Here is a 16,473-nt window from a genome sequence, read left to right as displayed (position 1 = left end):
TTCAATCAGTGATGATAGAATTGTTAGTTGCAGTCCCAGATCCACAGAGATGAACTGTGAGAGGTTAGAGGTCACATGAGTAAAGGAAGACTGTGATCAATGTGAAGGGAAGGACCAGGGTAGCCGTGGGACAGCGACAGACGGTGTACTGTGACTCCATGAATGAGTCTTCATCCTTCTCTGCAGCGCTGTCCGTCTCACATGTGCCATTTGTCTCGGTCTTGGGGATGGGAGGCTGCAGCGGTTGCTGAGGCGAGACTGCTCGCTCTCCCACGGGCGAACAGGAATTTGTGTCAAAGCCACTAAGCCAGCAGTGTGGAAGACTTCCGCTGCGTGCAGCACTACTGTAACACTGGCACACACACACAGCTCACATCTTCATCCAACAGCACTGATACACAGGCCTTTCATTTACTCCTTCACTATTAATCACTCCATTCACAGTCCACAGAAAGCACGCTTTTTTGTTTTATTGCCGTTGTTGGAAAACATCCATTCAGTCTCAATAAATTCAGGAACTGCCGGTCGAGACTTCCTGATATTGACTCTGAAGGTTTATTAACAGAAAAGATTTTATAAACACAAAAGCAGAGACACGTTCAGAATGCAGAGATTAATGCTGAGAAACAACATTTTTGGGCCCATTTGTAGCCGATACATATATACATATATATATATATATACGCTCTCACAGCACAGTTTCTCTCAGTCAGAAAACCATCGACATAGTATTCATTCCTTTATTCATAACTTCTTATTAATAATCACTAATAAGACATTTTCCTCAGATGAGAGGAATTTGGCCAGGAACAACCCGGGAACCACCCAGTCTGCCATGAACTGTAGACTGCTTTTTTAGCATCCCAGCTGGGGATCAGGGCCCACCGAAGGGTTGCAGAATAAAAATGCGATGGTTAATGGGGAGGTTAAAAGATAAACTGCTGCTTCAACTCTGAGTTGTGGGATAAAATGAATATTAAATGGAAAAATGAGTAAAATATCTCAAAACTGGACAACAGTGTATTTTCTCTCCATCGTGAACACTTTCTAAGTGCGCTCTTTCCTGAAGTGGCATAAAGTCATAATCTGTCAGTGCTCTGTTCCAGATGGAGCGAAGCCTAACAGTGGCTCCAACCTGTCATCCTGCAAATATTAGCTGTCCTCTTCTTACTGATGCTTCCTGAGAACAAACAGCCACTGATGGCCAGCCAGCTGTAAAATAAAACCTTCTTGTTACACTGCTGGCAACCTTGTTATTAATTCAGCAACTTGCTGTTTAGGCAATAGAGCACTTTTGTTTCTTTAAGCAGTTGCTATTGACAAACACACTGAAGCTGAAGCCCCAGAAAAGTCCCAGTAACATCAAGGTTTTCTTTACTGTGGAAAAGCACATTAGTCAGAACATTTTGGTAGCAATTTGTAGAGATCATGCTCACTGATCTGAGGTAAAATGCTTCTCAGTGTTTGCCGGCTCCCTGCGGAGATGCCTGCACCACAGGTGCTGCAAATGGCAGCTTTGTGTTGCCAGGTGAGCGGCGCAGCAGGGCGGGGACGGGCTCACAATCCCAATTCCACACAATGTCCTGATCAATAATTCAGACACATCTCCTGTGCTCTGTTTGCGCACCTCTATAAGTCCATCCAGTGCCCTCACTCTCTGTTTGCTGCCGGCATGAATCATTAAGCAGCAAATTGAACAGACACCTCAGAGATCGCGCTTTAATTTAGACAGGAGGAACCACTGGGCTCCTTCATTTTCTACTTCTTGTGAGTGCATCTAAATATATACATTATACAGTCTTTATATATTATTAGCAAGCCCTGTAGATAAGCTTTTCTGCTAATAACCATAATTAAACTTTATAGCTAAAAATAAGGCCGACGTCACTTTTGGCATCATCAAACTGTAAAAATGAACTAAAAGCTTCAAAGCAAATAACATCATGGAATATAAAATAGGATATTAACACCTCTGCCTACACAAATAGCAAAATGATTCATGTTTTTCTCTGATAATTTATCTGCAAAATGGGTTCATAGTATTTTTAGATAATCATAAATCCCACAGGATCGTCACACTGAGAGAGAAACAAAAAAAACCTAAATGTACCCCTGAAAATCAAAACATGACAAAATAACCTAATAATTATTTGGCTATCTCAGTAAACAACACCTACTCCTTATGGCTCACACTCTCAGCACATAAAAACAACATTCAGCTGCACTTTATCTGAGGCCAATTAGCAATAAAAAATGCACGTTTTGTCTATCGCTTTGTTGTGTTTGATGAAGCAGGGTGAGTATGACGGCATGGATGCTGTAAATACATTAAAAAAAACATATCTGGTCGTAGTGCAGCTCTGCACCACCCGTCTGTGCAAACCGTTCCTAGAGGGGACGTTTCCTCGGAGATCTTAGAGCTGGGTGTTTCTGAGCTGCTAGGTAACAGAAGAGCATCAGCGCTCCTCCTCAGTGAAACAGAGCGGGTGGGTGGATCCCTCCGGACGCACCGAAAAACGCAGAGTAACCGGGAGTAAAATCCACTATCACAGAACAAACAAGAATCCTGTCTGTAACAGAAAGGAGGTCAGGGCGAGCATATGCAAAGTGTTCAGCTAAAGCGAGCAACCACTCGGGAATAATGAGATAAAGTGATCGATAGCCCAACTGATACATGACCTCTGGCTGTATCTGTCATCTGGGTACACGAGCGCGCACGCACACACGTGCACAAACACAAACATACCTATAACACAGAGATAAGATCACTAAGCATCTCTCTCTCCATTCATTTTCTATCATCTCAAAATTTTCTTTAATTAATAAAAAATTAAGGCAAATACGAGGGAAAAATTAGGGACAAAGAATGAGGCAAATGTGACTTGTTCACATAAATTAGATTTCCTCATCACTAGTCAAATCATCTGTTGCATGCATTAAGACCACACATGCTCTGTGAGTTTTTAATGTCCTGGATCTTTTTACATAAAACAGTTAATCCCTGAAATTGAAGTTGAGGTGTTTACAGGTGTTTCGTGCACCTCTGTACACCACTGACTGCTAAATAAAGACAAAGGGGACACAGTGAGGTAGACGCGAGGTAGTCAGTTCAGGGAATCCATATCGACTGATGCCCCAAGCTAAAGTCTTTAGAAAAAGTGAGGCTGTTGCATCTTGCAAACGCTGTGATTAAAAAAAACCAAAACACACACACACACACACACACATTTTTATTCATGCCATCTCTTAGAGGAAAATTGTAGTGGCTTGCAGTGTGTCTGGCAGGAGTTCATGGCGATTTGTAAATGTGAGTGTGAATATTTTTGTTGCAAACCATGTCTGCACTAAAAGCCCACAAATGTATTCTCAATGACTGTATGAATTAGCAAAGAGGAAAAAAAAATCCCATCATCACAGGGAGGTGGAGGTCAGTAGTTATCTGCTGAATGATCAACACAAACACATCCAGGATTCCTACGAGAAGTCACGTTCACGCAGCGAGCTCGAAAAGAGGAGCATCCTTCCTGCCGTGTGTTTTAAGACGACCATGTGTGAGAGCAAAAGCAGGACAACAGTCTTGTTGTTCGTCATCTACAGAATGAATCGGAGGAGCCAAATCATTTACTCCGTGTTTCTGAAAAACAGCTACGATGATGGCTGTTATACATTTTTGTTTCTTTTTCTTTTTTCATTTTCTGTCCTGCTACCATCTGGTGACGCCTACAGTCCAACAGTTGCCCAGCACGCACGCACACGCACCATTAACACATAAACCTTGCACAGATTGTCCGTCCACCTTTCTTTACACAAAATCACAGCTATACAGCACTTAGCCACCCACCTGAAAGAGACAGAGCGAGCAATTTAGAGCGTGCACGCACACACACACACACACACACACACACACACACACACACACACACACACACACACACACACACACACACACTCACTGAGCCCCATCCAAGTGTAGAGAGTGATGAACTGAGGAACGGCAGCAGGAGTACATCAGAGGAGAATACGTCATGTATAACCGTGTATAAATGACCTTGTTTGATCAAACCGATTAAGTGAGACATCTTAAACTGTAAACCGCTGCATCATATTCAGGTAATGCTCTGCATCGGGGTCTAAACCTCATCAAGTGATGCAAATGAATCTAGCTAACTGTGGACAAAAATACGCCCACTTCACCCACTCGCACATTCACTCCCTCTCTGCTGATTCACGTTAAAAGCACCTGCGGTACAGCTCCAACACCCACAACTGTGCAAGAATATGTAAGTGCCACTCAACCTGGACTCGGAGCCACCCAGCCCACACACTCAAATGCCGACACTATTTGAGTCTTTGTGAGCAGCTCTAGGTGAAAAAAAATCTTTCATTGCCTCATGAGGAACAAAGGAAGCAACGCTATTAATGAGAGCACAAAAACAACAGCGGGGTTTTCAGCAATTCTTCAGTTCAGCTCTTTCTTTTTTTAAACTAGAGGCCTTTTCAAGCAGATCTTAGTCAATGTAATCATCTTCGGATTATTCAGGAAGTGAAGTGCTCCTTCACCAGGTTTGCATTCTTGATTTCACAGCTGCTACACATCTGCGCATAAACTAATCAGCTCCAAAACAACTGTCTCTTATTTAAGTATCATCCCTTCAGTAAGTAAAGAATAAATATGTAATGTGCACTCTTTATTTTACACCCTTTTATGGAATATGTATGAGATATGTCAACACTTAATAAAAGATTTATAGTTGTTTTAAGCTGTTGTAAGGGCATTTTCTGCTTCAGCATGCAAAATAGAGAATAAACTAAAAAATAAAAATAAATAAAATAAAATATGCCTTCATAATATTTTGTATTGCTGGGTTTTTAATAATGCTATTTATTAACTGCATGCCTTATATCACACAGATTTATTGAATGTATTTATGAATAAATCAAAACTTAAGGTGTTGTAGATGCATAAACCCCATGAAGGGAACATATTTAGCCTTTTGGTAGGTGGTTGCTAGGCAACATAATAAAGCTATAATATCTGATATAGAGAAAAACTTTCAGAGGCCTAAGATGCAGTTGTGTGCTAAGTTTAATTAGCAGGCAAACAAACAAAAACATAAAAGAGAAGCTAGTTAGCATAAGCAGGTGACATTCTCCATCTTTTATATACAGTCTATATCTTACACTTAGCTTCTGACTGTGAATATTAATTATTGACATATAAAGTGCACATATATAGATATGTATATATTATTCTGTGTTATAAACAAGCTAAGATGAAAAGAGGGTGTTAAAATGCTCCTCTGTGATTATAAATATACAATCATGGGGGCTTCAAAGACAAGATGAAACTTTAAATCACATTAAAAAGTCAGTATTTGACCCACTTAACCTCTCAACAAAAAGACAGGGTAACTAGCCTAATATTCAAACTGTATTAATTAGCATATTTTAACTCTCACTCTCTTTAAACTCCTTTTCAACTTCCCCCTTTTCCCCTTAACTATAAACCGAATGAGCGGACTCTCTTTAACCCTTTGAAGACGTGAATAATTTTTAGAGCAATGAATGAATTACAATTCCTGCAACTGCTTCACCATTCTGCTGCCAACAGTGATAAATTAATCCTTCATTATCACTGGAAATGGAAGCTTCTGTCCTCTCCGTCTCGACATTGTGTGCACTCTGTGATGCTTTTTTGTTCAGCCGTGGGGTATTTCACAGCTAGGGGACACGCTCCATCTGTAGCCATGTATATTTAATAATTTCCTCCCCTTGTTCCACTCAGGGCTCTGGTGGTCTTGTTTTTTGTTTTTTGAAAAACACAGTAAACAACTTTTTTTTAATGTCCCCAGTCTCCAAAAAAAAACATGAGAGAGCAAACAGAGCTGTTTTATCATCACTTTTCCTGTTCCTCGGATCTTAGTTTTGAGACCCCGTCCACTGCTGAGCCCATGAGTGTAGGTGTGAATGTCTATAACTATACGGTTTATTCAGTGGCTGTGACACAAATACACAAACAGAGAAGGAGAAAAAGTATTCTGATATTTATGGATCTTGTTCCGGTAAGTGAGTCAGAGGTCACACAGATGTGTAGCAGTTTATCAGCTCGTGTTTTTACGCTTACTTCTGCTGTGACTTACTGCATGAGGATAAATCAAATAAGTCATCACTCAGCTTGTGTCTGCCGAGCGGGTTATTAGTGAAGTGGACGGTCTGTGGGTATAAAGAGCTGAAAAGGGGAGTGAAAGGGACAGATGTAGACATTAAAGCCCCCGTGGGAGTTTGTGAAGAGACAAGCAGACATGTGAACAGCTTGGCAGAAACTGGTCCGCTTCACTTTCTAGTGGGACCAAACACTTGAAGACAGGTGCTTTTCAGCAGGAATTCATGGAGCTTGAAAGTGACAGTTTGCTAAAACCTCATTTCTGCACACAGCAGAATGGTGCAAAACCTGCCAACTGAAGTTTAGAGCAGGGTTTTTAATACAATATTTTAGGTTTTAACTTTTTATTTCACTTCGAGGTTGCTGGGCGCTGACATAGAGCGAGAGGTGGGGTACACCCTGGACAGGCCGCCAGTCTATCCCAGGGCAAACACCGTCCACAATTATACTCGTATAAATCTTTATGTGATATAAAAATGCCATAACACAACTTTGTACAGCAGCACGATGCTTTTACCTTCCCTAGTGAGCCAACAAGAATGCCTGTTGACGATTTAGTACCTCAAAACAGACCTACTTCAACAACCTCCAACAAAGCACAGTACTTTGCAAACTATGCCAGAAAATCGTTGCAACTTAAGGTGAAACCAACAAACTGTTTTCCCCACTTTTGTTAAATTCAAACACTGTCAAATTGTATAGTGCCTTTCAAGAAACCCAAGGACGCATTACACAAGAGTAGCAAAGAAAAAAAAATGAATGGTGGTCTTTGTCTCTCTATGTTAGCCTTGTGATGGATCAGGCCCATGAGTTAGATACTAGTTAAGAAAACACCACAACACAAAGAGGCCGAAAGCTGACAGCTTTTCTTTTCATATGTCTATTAACATGAACGCAACATAACTGGGTCAATTATTGAATTGAGTTGTGTCTAAGAGTGTGCTTATTGTGTTCAGTGAAGTCTCTCACCTGTGTAGTCCTCAAAGCACTCGCAGGTATAGCCTCCCTCTCTGCTGCGGCACACGCCATGAGGTCCACACGGTTTAGAGTAGCACAGGTCGATCTCAGTCTCGCAGTAGTCCCCCGTGAAGCCGGTGGGACAGCGGCAGCGCAGCCCAGCGATGGGGTGGATGGGTCTGAACAGGATGGTATCGGATGCAACAAAGGGCGCCAGGCTGTCAAACTTCAGCACCGACACACACTTCATGTAGTTCTCACATGGCTCACGCAGGCAGATGTTGTCATCAAAGGGAAGAACCTCCTGGGAGGAAATCTGAGCGAGAAGGCTGCGGTTCAAATACAATCTCTCTTGGAGCTCCTCCGAGCCGAAAAACTCCCCAGGCTCAGCCCCTCTCCCCGGCCCGTCGCCTCCGTGACCGAGCCCACCGGGACGCTGGTGTCCCTCCCCAAACACGGGCACAGCCACCGACAAGCTGACGTTGAGGATCCGAGCGCTGACGTCCGTGTCATCTTGGATGTTGAAGATCACAACGTCTTCAGGGGCAGCGGACAGGACCCGGGCCACGCCGTCCAAGAACTGAGACAGCAGCAGGGACAGGAAATGTTCCTGGGAGGTGTTGGCCAATCGCAACGTGATGCTGTTGGACAGCATTTCATCTGTGATGATGGTGACTTGGAGAATGCACTGAGCTGAGACTGAGTGGACACCATCTGAGAAACAGAGGAGAAAAAGAAAAACGTTTAAAAAATGGCAGTTTTGGAACTTCTCTTAGCAGAAACCAAGTACTGACCTCCAGGACTGAAAAAACGAATGAGTCTCCATAGACTTCAGTTTTAAAATGACAAACTTAAAGGTATCAAAAATCACATTTACAGCCTGGTATACAAACAGGTTTGGCCTCTTTAGAGTAGTGATGAACTTTCCATAACTAACATACTTCACCTGTATTTGGGCCTGAAGTTATGCATTATAAAGACTGCTGTGTGACAGGTGGCTGCCGACTTGATCACTACCTGCTATTCTGATCTTGATCTTCTGAATTTGACCCCTGGAGCATACTCGTGATGATTTCCTGGAAAATATTATGTCTTGCTGTGCAGTTAACTGAGCTAACAACCCACCCAAGAAGTCTGAGTTCCATTTGTTTTCCCAGTGAGTGAAATATGTGCATTATTTTTGTTTAAATGTAAGCTGCACTAACAATCAGATATCTGTGTCTGCAGGATGCATACGTACAGCCTACAGATGCAGCTTACTAACAAACACAGCACTCCAGCTTCTCGTCCAAATATGGTTGTTTGCTGCTCTAAAGAAAACATGTCGACGGCCAAAACGCTGTACTCAGTGCTTCAAAACGGTAGCCAATAGTAGAGTGATGGGGACGATTGTGAAGTGCTGGTGTGTGGGTTGGATGAAGAAGGCTGAATGTACTCCAGGTTTTATGTCACGCTGTCACGAAAAATCTTTAAAAGATGAAAAACAACAACGCATTAGTCGATCTGCGCCTCTCAGCTTACCGGCCTTCCCAATCACACAAATGTCAAAGCACACGTCACTAAAAAATCCACTTTGATTTAGGAAGTAATACACTTCAAAGAAGCTAGATGCAGTCGGTTACTCAGAGGAAAGTAAACGCTGTAGTCGTTCGGGGACTATTTTCAGACATGAGTTAACAGTTGGTGCTGCAGCATTTGAAAAAAGCAGGCCTGTATACATAGGAGTGACTCAGACGCGCCAGTGTTCACAGTCATATAGAAATGTAGTGCAATGTTGCAGCTCATTAATGTGTTTTAAATAATAAATAATATTAGTATTAAGCAATCCTTGACTTTGATCTGACACACACACACACATACATTTGATTTGGGGAAGTTGAGGAAAAATATGCCACGCCATCATAATGTAATCGAAATAACAGGATGTTTTTATCCTCCAAAGTATATTGCAATAATCTAAACTTGAGTCTCGCCAACACACGGAGCAGCTGTAACAGCAGGACATGGAGGTGATGGTGGTGGCTTTACACAGCTGTTCCACACAGTGTAGCTGCATCTTTCCTAATGCTCAGGACGGTGGTATAAAGCAAAGACAGTAGCCACAATAATGTACAAATTGGTGTTTTGATAAATATTATAATAATAACACCTTTTTACTTGTTCTTGGCTCAGACGGGTGTTTTTCTTGTTTTGTGCCAGAGTAGATAAGAAATGAATGCCAGCCTAAGAGAGAACAAGTGTATGTTTTCTTTCAATACATTCCAACTTTCTAATCAGCAATTTCACGCCTGTATTCACAGCTCACGCTTTGCTTTCTTTGTCCGGAAGCAGAGATGCTACTTCATTATACATGCCACGCTGAAAGCCTCGAGTCTCAAATTCACCACTTTCAGCAATTCTCAGCTCAGCGGATCTCTTGTTTTTAAAACCAGATCCTGGTAGTGTTTAATTATCAGTACACTTCAAATGTTCAGCTCTGAATCCAGTGTTGTTTTACTCCTGCTGTTGTACATGATGTCTTGACTGCATGAATTTGTGTGTTAGGTCTTTACTAAAGAGTCCACTTTCTAATGTAGACATTATGTTGCATCATATCAGGCCAACATTTGCACTGACTTATGACTTTGCTGAGCTGATATTTTTGGGTTATTTTCCCCCCACTGTGAGCCCATTTACAATAAAGTAAAAATGCTCATCAGCAAGTATGAGCTGGAAGTCGAACAGTACGAGTCGGAGCACTGCTCACTGAGGAGTAAAATTATAATGAAAACAGCCTTGATGTGAGTAACGAGCACACAGGGAAGTCCAGTGCGTGGCTAACAAGCACAAAACCTTTTTTTTTGGTCTGTTACAGCTTCAATGTTGCTCTAAATCCAGTCGATAGAAACAGTCTAACACAAATGTACTTCCTAACCTGGATCATTTGGCTTTCTGCCCAGTGACAAAGGGCCAAAGCCAGCATACAGTTACACAACAAACAGTTTGCACTGCATTGCTGAAAAACTAATTAATTTCTGCTAAATGTTCTCCTAACATTTAGGACCAGTTTAAATGTACATGCACATCTCTTGCTTTATCGTCACCATAAATAGAAATTGCCAAAACACTTTGACAATGTTCAAACACCTTAAGCTGTACAAACATTCTCTTTTTCCCTTTTTATGCCAACAAATTATTTAAAAATGCTCAAAAATCAACAGCAGCAGTGAAAGAAGCATGTACAATCATTTCTATTCTAGGCATTTATAGCAAAATGTCAGAATAAGGCTGATGCAAAAGTTCATGTGTCTTAATTAATCCTAAGTGGCTTTTGCTGAAATGCCACTACTGCAGCCACCGTAATCGCAGAATAACACCATAATCTGTATTTGATTATTTTGAACCAGTCTATTTAAAGACTGAAACATTATTATTTTCCAAGAGGAAGCTTACATCAATCCACCTTCAAAAAGCTACACAGGCTTACTTTGAGGTCACGGCGAGAGACCACTATCATTTTGTCTATCTAGCCGGCCCGCGGGTTTCTGTAGCCTCGAGAGCAAACACAAAGCGGGCTTAATCAAATCAAATGTGTCACTAAAACAAGCCTCGGCCTCTCCCTCCAAAACAATCAATGGGACGCTTTGTTTGGGGTGTCTGGACGCCGGCCAGAGAGCAGAACCTGTGAGCAGGACTCACACAAACAGCACTGCTCAAAGTTACCAGATCCCTGTTTTGGCACCAGACAAGTTTAAACACAAAGTGCCAAGGGGAGGGGGGAAGAGGGAGGGGGAGGCGAAGAGGAAGAAGAGGAGGGTGGGATGGGGACGAGTGGAGAGGGGGGCTCATAGAGGAAGTGAGACAGAGAAGCATGTTTGACACGGCTTTAATCCTTCAGTTTTCACTCAAGCGCTTCCAGCACTGTAATAATACAGGGCCTTAGCAGAGGAAGTGCAGGGAATAAATCAAAGACCAAAAACAAGGAGGGTCGCTCCTAATTCACACTCTACTTTAAACACACACACACACACACACCCACCTGTGTACACAAGGAAATGTTTGCAGATAAGAGTCTAGAAGGTGACAAAGAGAAGACAAAGGCAGATGATGCTCTATCTTCTTTTAGAAAAAAAAAACTAATTTGAAGCAGAAGCTACAAAGTTACTGTTTTCATTATGTGTCACACTCATGATTATTGTCATAAACCACTGTTTAAAGACTGAAGGTGGAATTTAGGACCTGGTGGCTGGAAAAGAAAAATATGAGGTTTCACAGGATAATCAACCTGTTATTTCAGTGTATTCAGGGCTTAAACCAGTGATTTTAGTGACAGTCTGCTACGATTTGTCTCTGAAATTACTTTCTGATAGCTTAACTGATAACATCTTGATTATTTTCCAAGTGAAACATACAGTACATTAGAAACATATTTCCACAGACTAAATTGAAATATTTAATTTTCCATTTTTTGCCCACCGTGGAAAATATAAAGACTTTATGATTATATGGACGAATTTAGGTATGTGATGCTTACTACTAAAGAAATACCCTGTTTGGGCTTTGTTTCTTGCATGCTGCCGCGGCAGAGCGTTTTACTACTACTAAATAAAGTAGTAGTAAAACTTTAACGTAACGCAGTGCTTTTTGCAAACTGTAGACACACTTTCTATTATAAAACTAAATTAGAAAACAACAACCCATTTCATCTATTCAAGTCGTATATTAACTGATACTCTGCAGCAACAGTAGCCAGAACAACACAGCTCTCAGTGAACCGGGGCTCTTAAAGGTTAGACCATGTATGAGGAGAGACATCGCCTTAATTATGTCCTCTGCCAATTCACATTCTTGGATGGGGGACTTGGGCAGCGCTCCAGAGGTAGACGCAGCGCTGGGAAACTGAGCGCGAGGAGAATCTCCTCTGAAAGGAACCAGACCATCCTTCAAAGAGGTCATTCTCCATGGAAGGATACTTCGCTGAAGGAACGGAGGGCAAGCGAAGCATTTTGGGCCAGAAAAGGAGGAAAAGAGAGATGCTTAGTTGGTAACGAGACAAGTTGCCAGCTCTGAAGTGTGACACTGCTTTCAGCCCACAACTCCAACCCCTCTGGGCCTCTGGGTGCCAGGAATGCTCTCAGCTAGGAAGTGGCGCCAGGGAAAAGATTAAACACACACTGTGGCTGCAGCACTGCCAAGGCTGTGTACAGCATTGTGTGTGTTTGTGTGTGTGTGTGTGTGTGTGTGTATATATATATATACACACACACACACACACACACACACACACACACACACATATATATATATATATATATATATATATATATGTGTGTGTGTGTGTGTGTGTGTGTGTTTGTGGGTGGGTGGTGGCGAGCTATACGTCAATACAAGCAGAGGCGAGATGGTTAGTTTAGTCATTAGTCAACAGCAAGACTTTTTGCATTTATAATTCAATACGTGCACAGATTTTGACGCATTTATTGCTTTTAAGTTAAGAGTGAGACGAGCACAGGCACTGTCTGATAAAAGCTGAATCGTCTGTATTGTAAACACAGCACTCTGAAGGTCATGACTCACCTTTTCTAACGTAAAATCCAGCATGTCATCAGAGCCAAATACATTTCCAGTAATAAAGAGACTAATGTAAACAGGTTGTCTCATTATGATTTACAGAGAGGTCTCTCAGAGATGCAGACGGGCCTCCTTTGACTGTAGGTTGAGGCCTCCAAGCCAAGAACATAAATTATCAGCCAGGATGTCGCACAGGAGAAATGCTCAGCTTTGCATTTCTGAAATATCAACAAAGCCTGGCTTTAGCGGTAAGGAAAATCAAATAATTCATTGGCATGAATTATATGGACACAAAGAATCTTTACAATGAAGTGCTTGATATAAGGAAATATATACTCAAACCAGACTATATGGATTTCTTTTTAAAGCTTTCTCTGGGTCTTAGTGGCTAAGACTGAGAGAAAGGTCAGGACAAAGAGCGAGAGAGAGAACAAATCAGTGAGACTGGTCTAATTAGACCACAAAGTTGTCATCAAATCTCCCAGCTGAATCCCAGAAAATGTCAACAAAGTCATGGTGGATAAAGATCAGAAAGACTGTGTGACCAAGTTACTGAGAGGACAGAGACATCACCCAGCACTGTGACACTAACCCAGGCCCTCTGAGTCCCCCTGAACTGTGAAGTGACAGTTTATCAGCTATTTACCCTCCTCTCTGTATGCTGGAAGATGTTATTTTGAATTTTAAGGTGAGATGGGATAACAAAAAGAAAACAAAAAAACAAGACTAGCTGCATCTCACTCAAGGAACACAAACCTCTCTAAAGAAAAAGACACAGCAGGTTTCACCTTCAGACGGCTAAAGCTAGCAGAGAGACAAAAGCTAATTAACGAAAATCAGGAAGTGGCTTTCTTTTGTCAGCACTGTCCGTGTTACTCTTGCTCTGAGCATCTTTAGCAGACGTCACAAACACATTTGTGTGTTAAACATTAATGTGCTGGTTAAACACTGAGCCAATGAAAACAAAGGGCTTAGCAAGCAGTTTAGCTGAAGTGCTTTACCATAATGAGAACACTACATATAAAATCATATGTTTTACTGTTCTCATGATAGTGAGAGATTAACCAGTATACTGTGGTGTTACATTAAATATATACCAAAGAAGAACAGACACTGAAGGTTAAGCCATGCCTTAAACCTACATACATATCATTTAATCCAACACCTAGCCATGCCGTCTGCCTTTACAAACATTTGTGAAAGAATCAGTCATTTGCAAGAGCTCACCAAATTTGAGTACGGTACAGTAAAGTAAACAAATCAGTTCATAAAATTTCTTCCCACCTAGATATTCCTCCACCAGCTATAAGCGGTATTACTGCAAAGTGGAAGTGTTTAGAAAACACAGCAACTTAGGCTACGTCCACCCTAATGCGTTTTCGTTTTGAAAACGCCTCGTTTTCTCTCCGTTTGGGCCTCCCGTCCACACTGAGATGGCGTTTGCCCCAAGAAAAAACGCAGCGTTTTGAAAACGCTCTCGAAAGCAAATAGATTTCACAACGGAGCTGTCCGTCACAGTGTGGACACTCAAAAACGCAGACTTTCGAAAACGACGCATTTTAGTCATGTGATGCAGTCATGTGACCAATTAAACAATTAAACGGAGGGTTTTATACAGCAGTTGTTTTGTTTGCTCTCAATTTTGACAGCCCTATTAAGGATTAATATTAGTTTGTACATGCTCCACATGCTTTTTCAAATCTATCCGGGCTAGTGTGGACGTAGCCTTAGACAATGTAAAGTTACAGAGTGGGGTCGCCAAGTGTTGAGGCTCAAAGCACGTGAAAGTCTCCAACACTCCGCTGACTGAATGACTGCAGAGCTCCAAACGTCCTCTGGCATTAACATCAGCACAGAAACTGTGCACCAGGAGCTTCGTGGCATGGGTTTCCATGGCTGAGCAGCTCCTGCAGGTTGTCACTAGCCCCAGGTGTAATACCAAGGGGCTACTGACAACATGAACACACACCTACTGAAATCTGTGGACTTCTTCCTAACTTTACATTTAACTGTACATGAGATTGTAAGATTCTACGGATACTTGAATGTCCTTAGAAGATTTTTGGTTATATTTTTTAGTGTAGCAATGTTAATCGGCTGGTTGCTCCAAAAATATGGTTAAGGCTGAAACATCTGAAACATGGATTTCTGTTTACTCGAGTATGCACATTCAAATTTCCCAGAAACTTTCCTCGAGCGCCATTTAGAGTCTTAACTGAAATGTCTCAATCACTGTATATTTCTCATTTTTTTGTGGATTGTATTTTGTTGCTCTTTCCCTGCCCTCTTGTGCCTCTTTCCTGTGTGATTACCTGTTCCACCCGGATTTCTTTCACAGTTCTGTTTCCGGATTTTTTCCTTTCTCTGCTCTTCCTGTGTACCAAACCCCTCATTACCTCAGTTAAGTCTGTGAACCTTTACCTGATCTGCAAAGTTATGCCATCCAAGTTTAATAATTTTAGCCTTTTCACCAAGTTAAAAAAAGGACTGTAAGTTATTAATAAATGCATGCTAAACTCATGATATTTCCAGCAGCCTCAGCTGTACTTTGTGTTTGGTGCTAATTAGCAAATGTTAGCATACTAAAATGCTAAAATTAGCATGCCAAGTTTAGCATGCTAGATCTTTTTATAGTTAGTACTGTCTGAAATATGGACATTATTTATATTATGTCAGCACTGTCGGTGTTGCTCGCTCTTGCTCAGAGCAACTTTAGCAGATGTCACACACACATTAAACACTAATGTGCTGGTTAAACACTGAGCCAATGACAACACCTCCTGTTACAGTGGGGATGGGAAACACATTAGACCTACTATAAAAATAGCATTTATCATAATGACAGTGGAGAGCTGATAAACAATGGCACTCAAACAGCCATTCATCACATGTCTAATGATAGCACCCAAAGAACATCTCACTCAAGCACAACAGCATTTAATCTGTGACCTGGAGAGGTTGATGCTGCTTCAGAGGGGGCTGTGTGTTTCGCTGCAGAACTGTGTGATGTTGGGGGGGTGGAACCTCCGGGTAAGAAGGTAATGAGGTTGAGCAGAGCCTGTCTTAGTTGTTGAAGAAACGCACTACAGTATGTGCAGCATGCGCCGAGTACTCAGTACATCAAAGAGCACAAAGCTGGGGTCCCATTTCTAAGATCAGCATGAAGAGCATAAATTAAAAATCACTTCGGAGGGATGAGGCCTGCAAATGTGTTTGCAGTTCGCAGCCTTTACAGCTCCGACCTGCGAGTCGCTCTGCAAACTTACAGGTTTGTTTTTCTTATTTGCATACTTGAGGAAAGATATAAATAAAAAAAATTGAAAAGAAATACCAAGAGAAAATCAAAAGCATATTAATCAGAAATAAATATTACGTAATACCGATCAGTTATATTCTGTACAAAATGTCTCAGAAGGTCCATGTTCATGTCTGTCTTATTGCTACTGACATATCTGCACTAACCTTGATGTCTTAATGCCTGATGGATACATCAGGGGCGACGTGTTCAGTATCACGCTTAAGGATTCTTTGACATGCAGACTAAAGGAGCAGGGGATCAATCCACCAACCGTGGTAGATGACCCCCTCTTTCACTGCGCCACAACCGCTCAGAGAAAACCCCAGCAATCACGTGACCACCTATGAACAAGCACTATGTGACAGTGGGATGGAAAAACTCCCTTTCTGCAGGAAGAAACCGGGACGGAAGAAAGCAGAGAAAAATTAAAAAGCATCTTAAATCTGTAGCAGCATAACTAAGGGAGAGTTCAAGGTCACGTGATCCTGATCCAGCCCTAACTACA

The 16,473-nt window shown here is 41.7% G+C and overlaps 1 protein-coding gene across 1 annotated transcript in view; it reads right to left on the bottom strand.

Annotated features, from left to right (window-relative positions):
- Positions 1 to 16,473, bottom strand: part of celsr2 (cadherin, EGF LAG seven-pass G-type receptor 2) — a 74,163-nt gene that overhangs the window by 40,228 nt on the left and 17,462 nt on the right. Inside the window, 1 exon segment of the mRNA XM_040028648.1 lies at positions 7,133 to 7,834. Within this exon segment, the coding sequence (XP_039884582.1) occupies positions 7,133 to 7,834 (702 nt within the window).

The sequence above is a fragment of the Simochromis diagramma genome, unplaced genomic scaffold, assembly GCF_900408965.1.
Source record: "Simochromis diagramma unplaced genomic scaffold, fSimDia1.1 OVJJ01000483.1, whole genome shotgun sequence".
Lineage (NCBI taxonomy): Eukaryota > Metazoa > Chordata > Actinopteri > Cichliformes > Cichlidae > Simochromis > Simochromis diagramma.
This window is presented reverse-complemented; position numbering and strand designations above follow the sequence as displayed.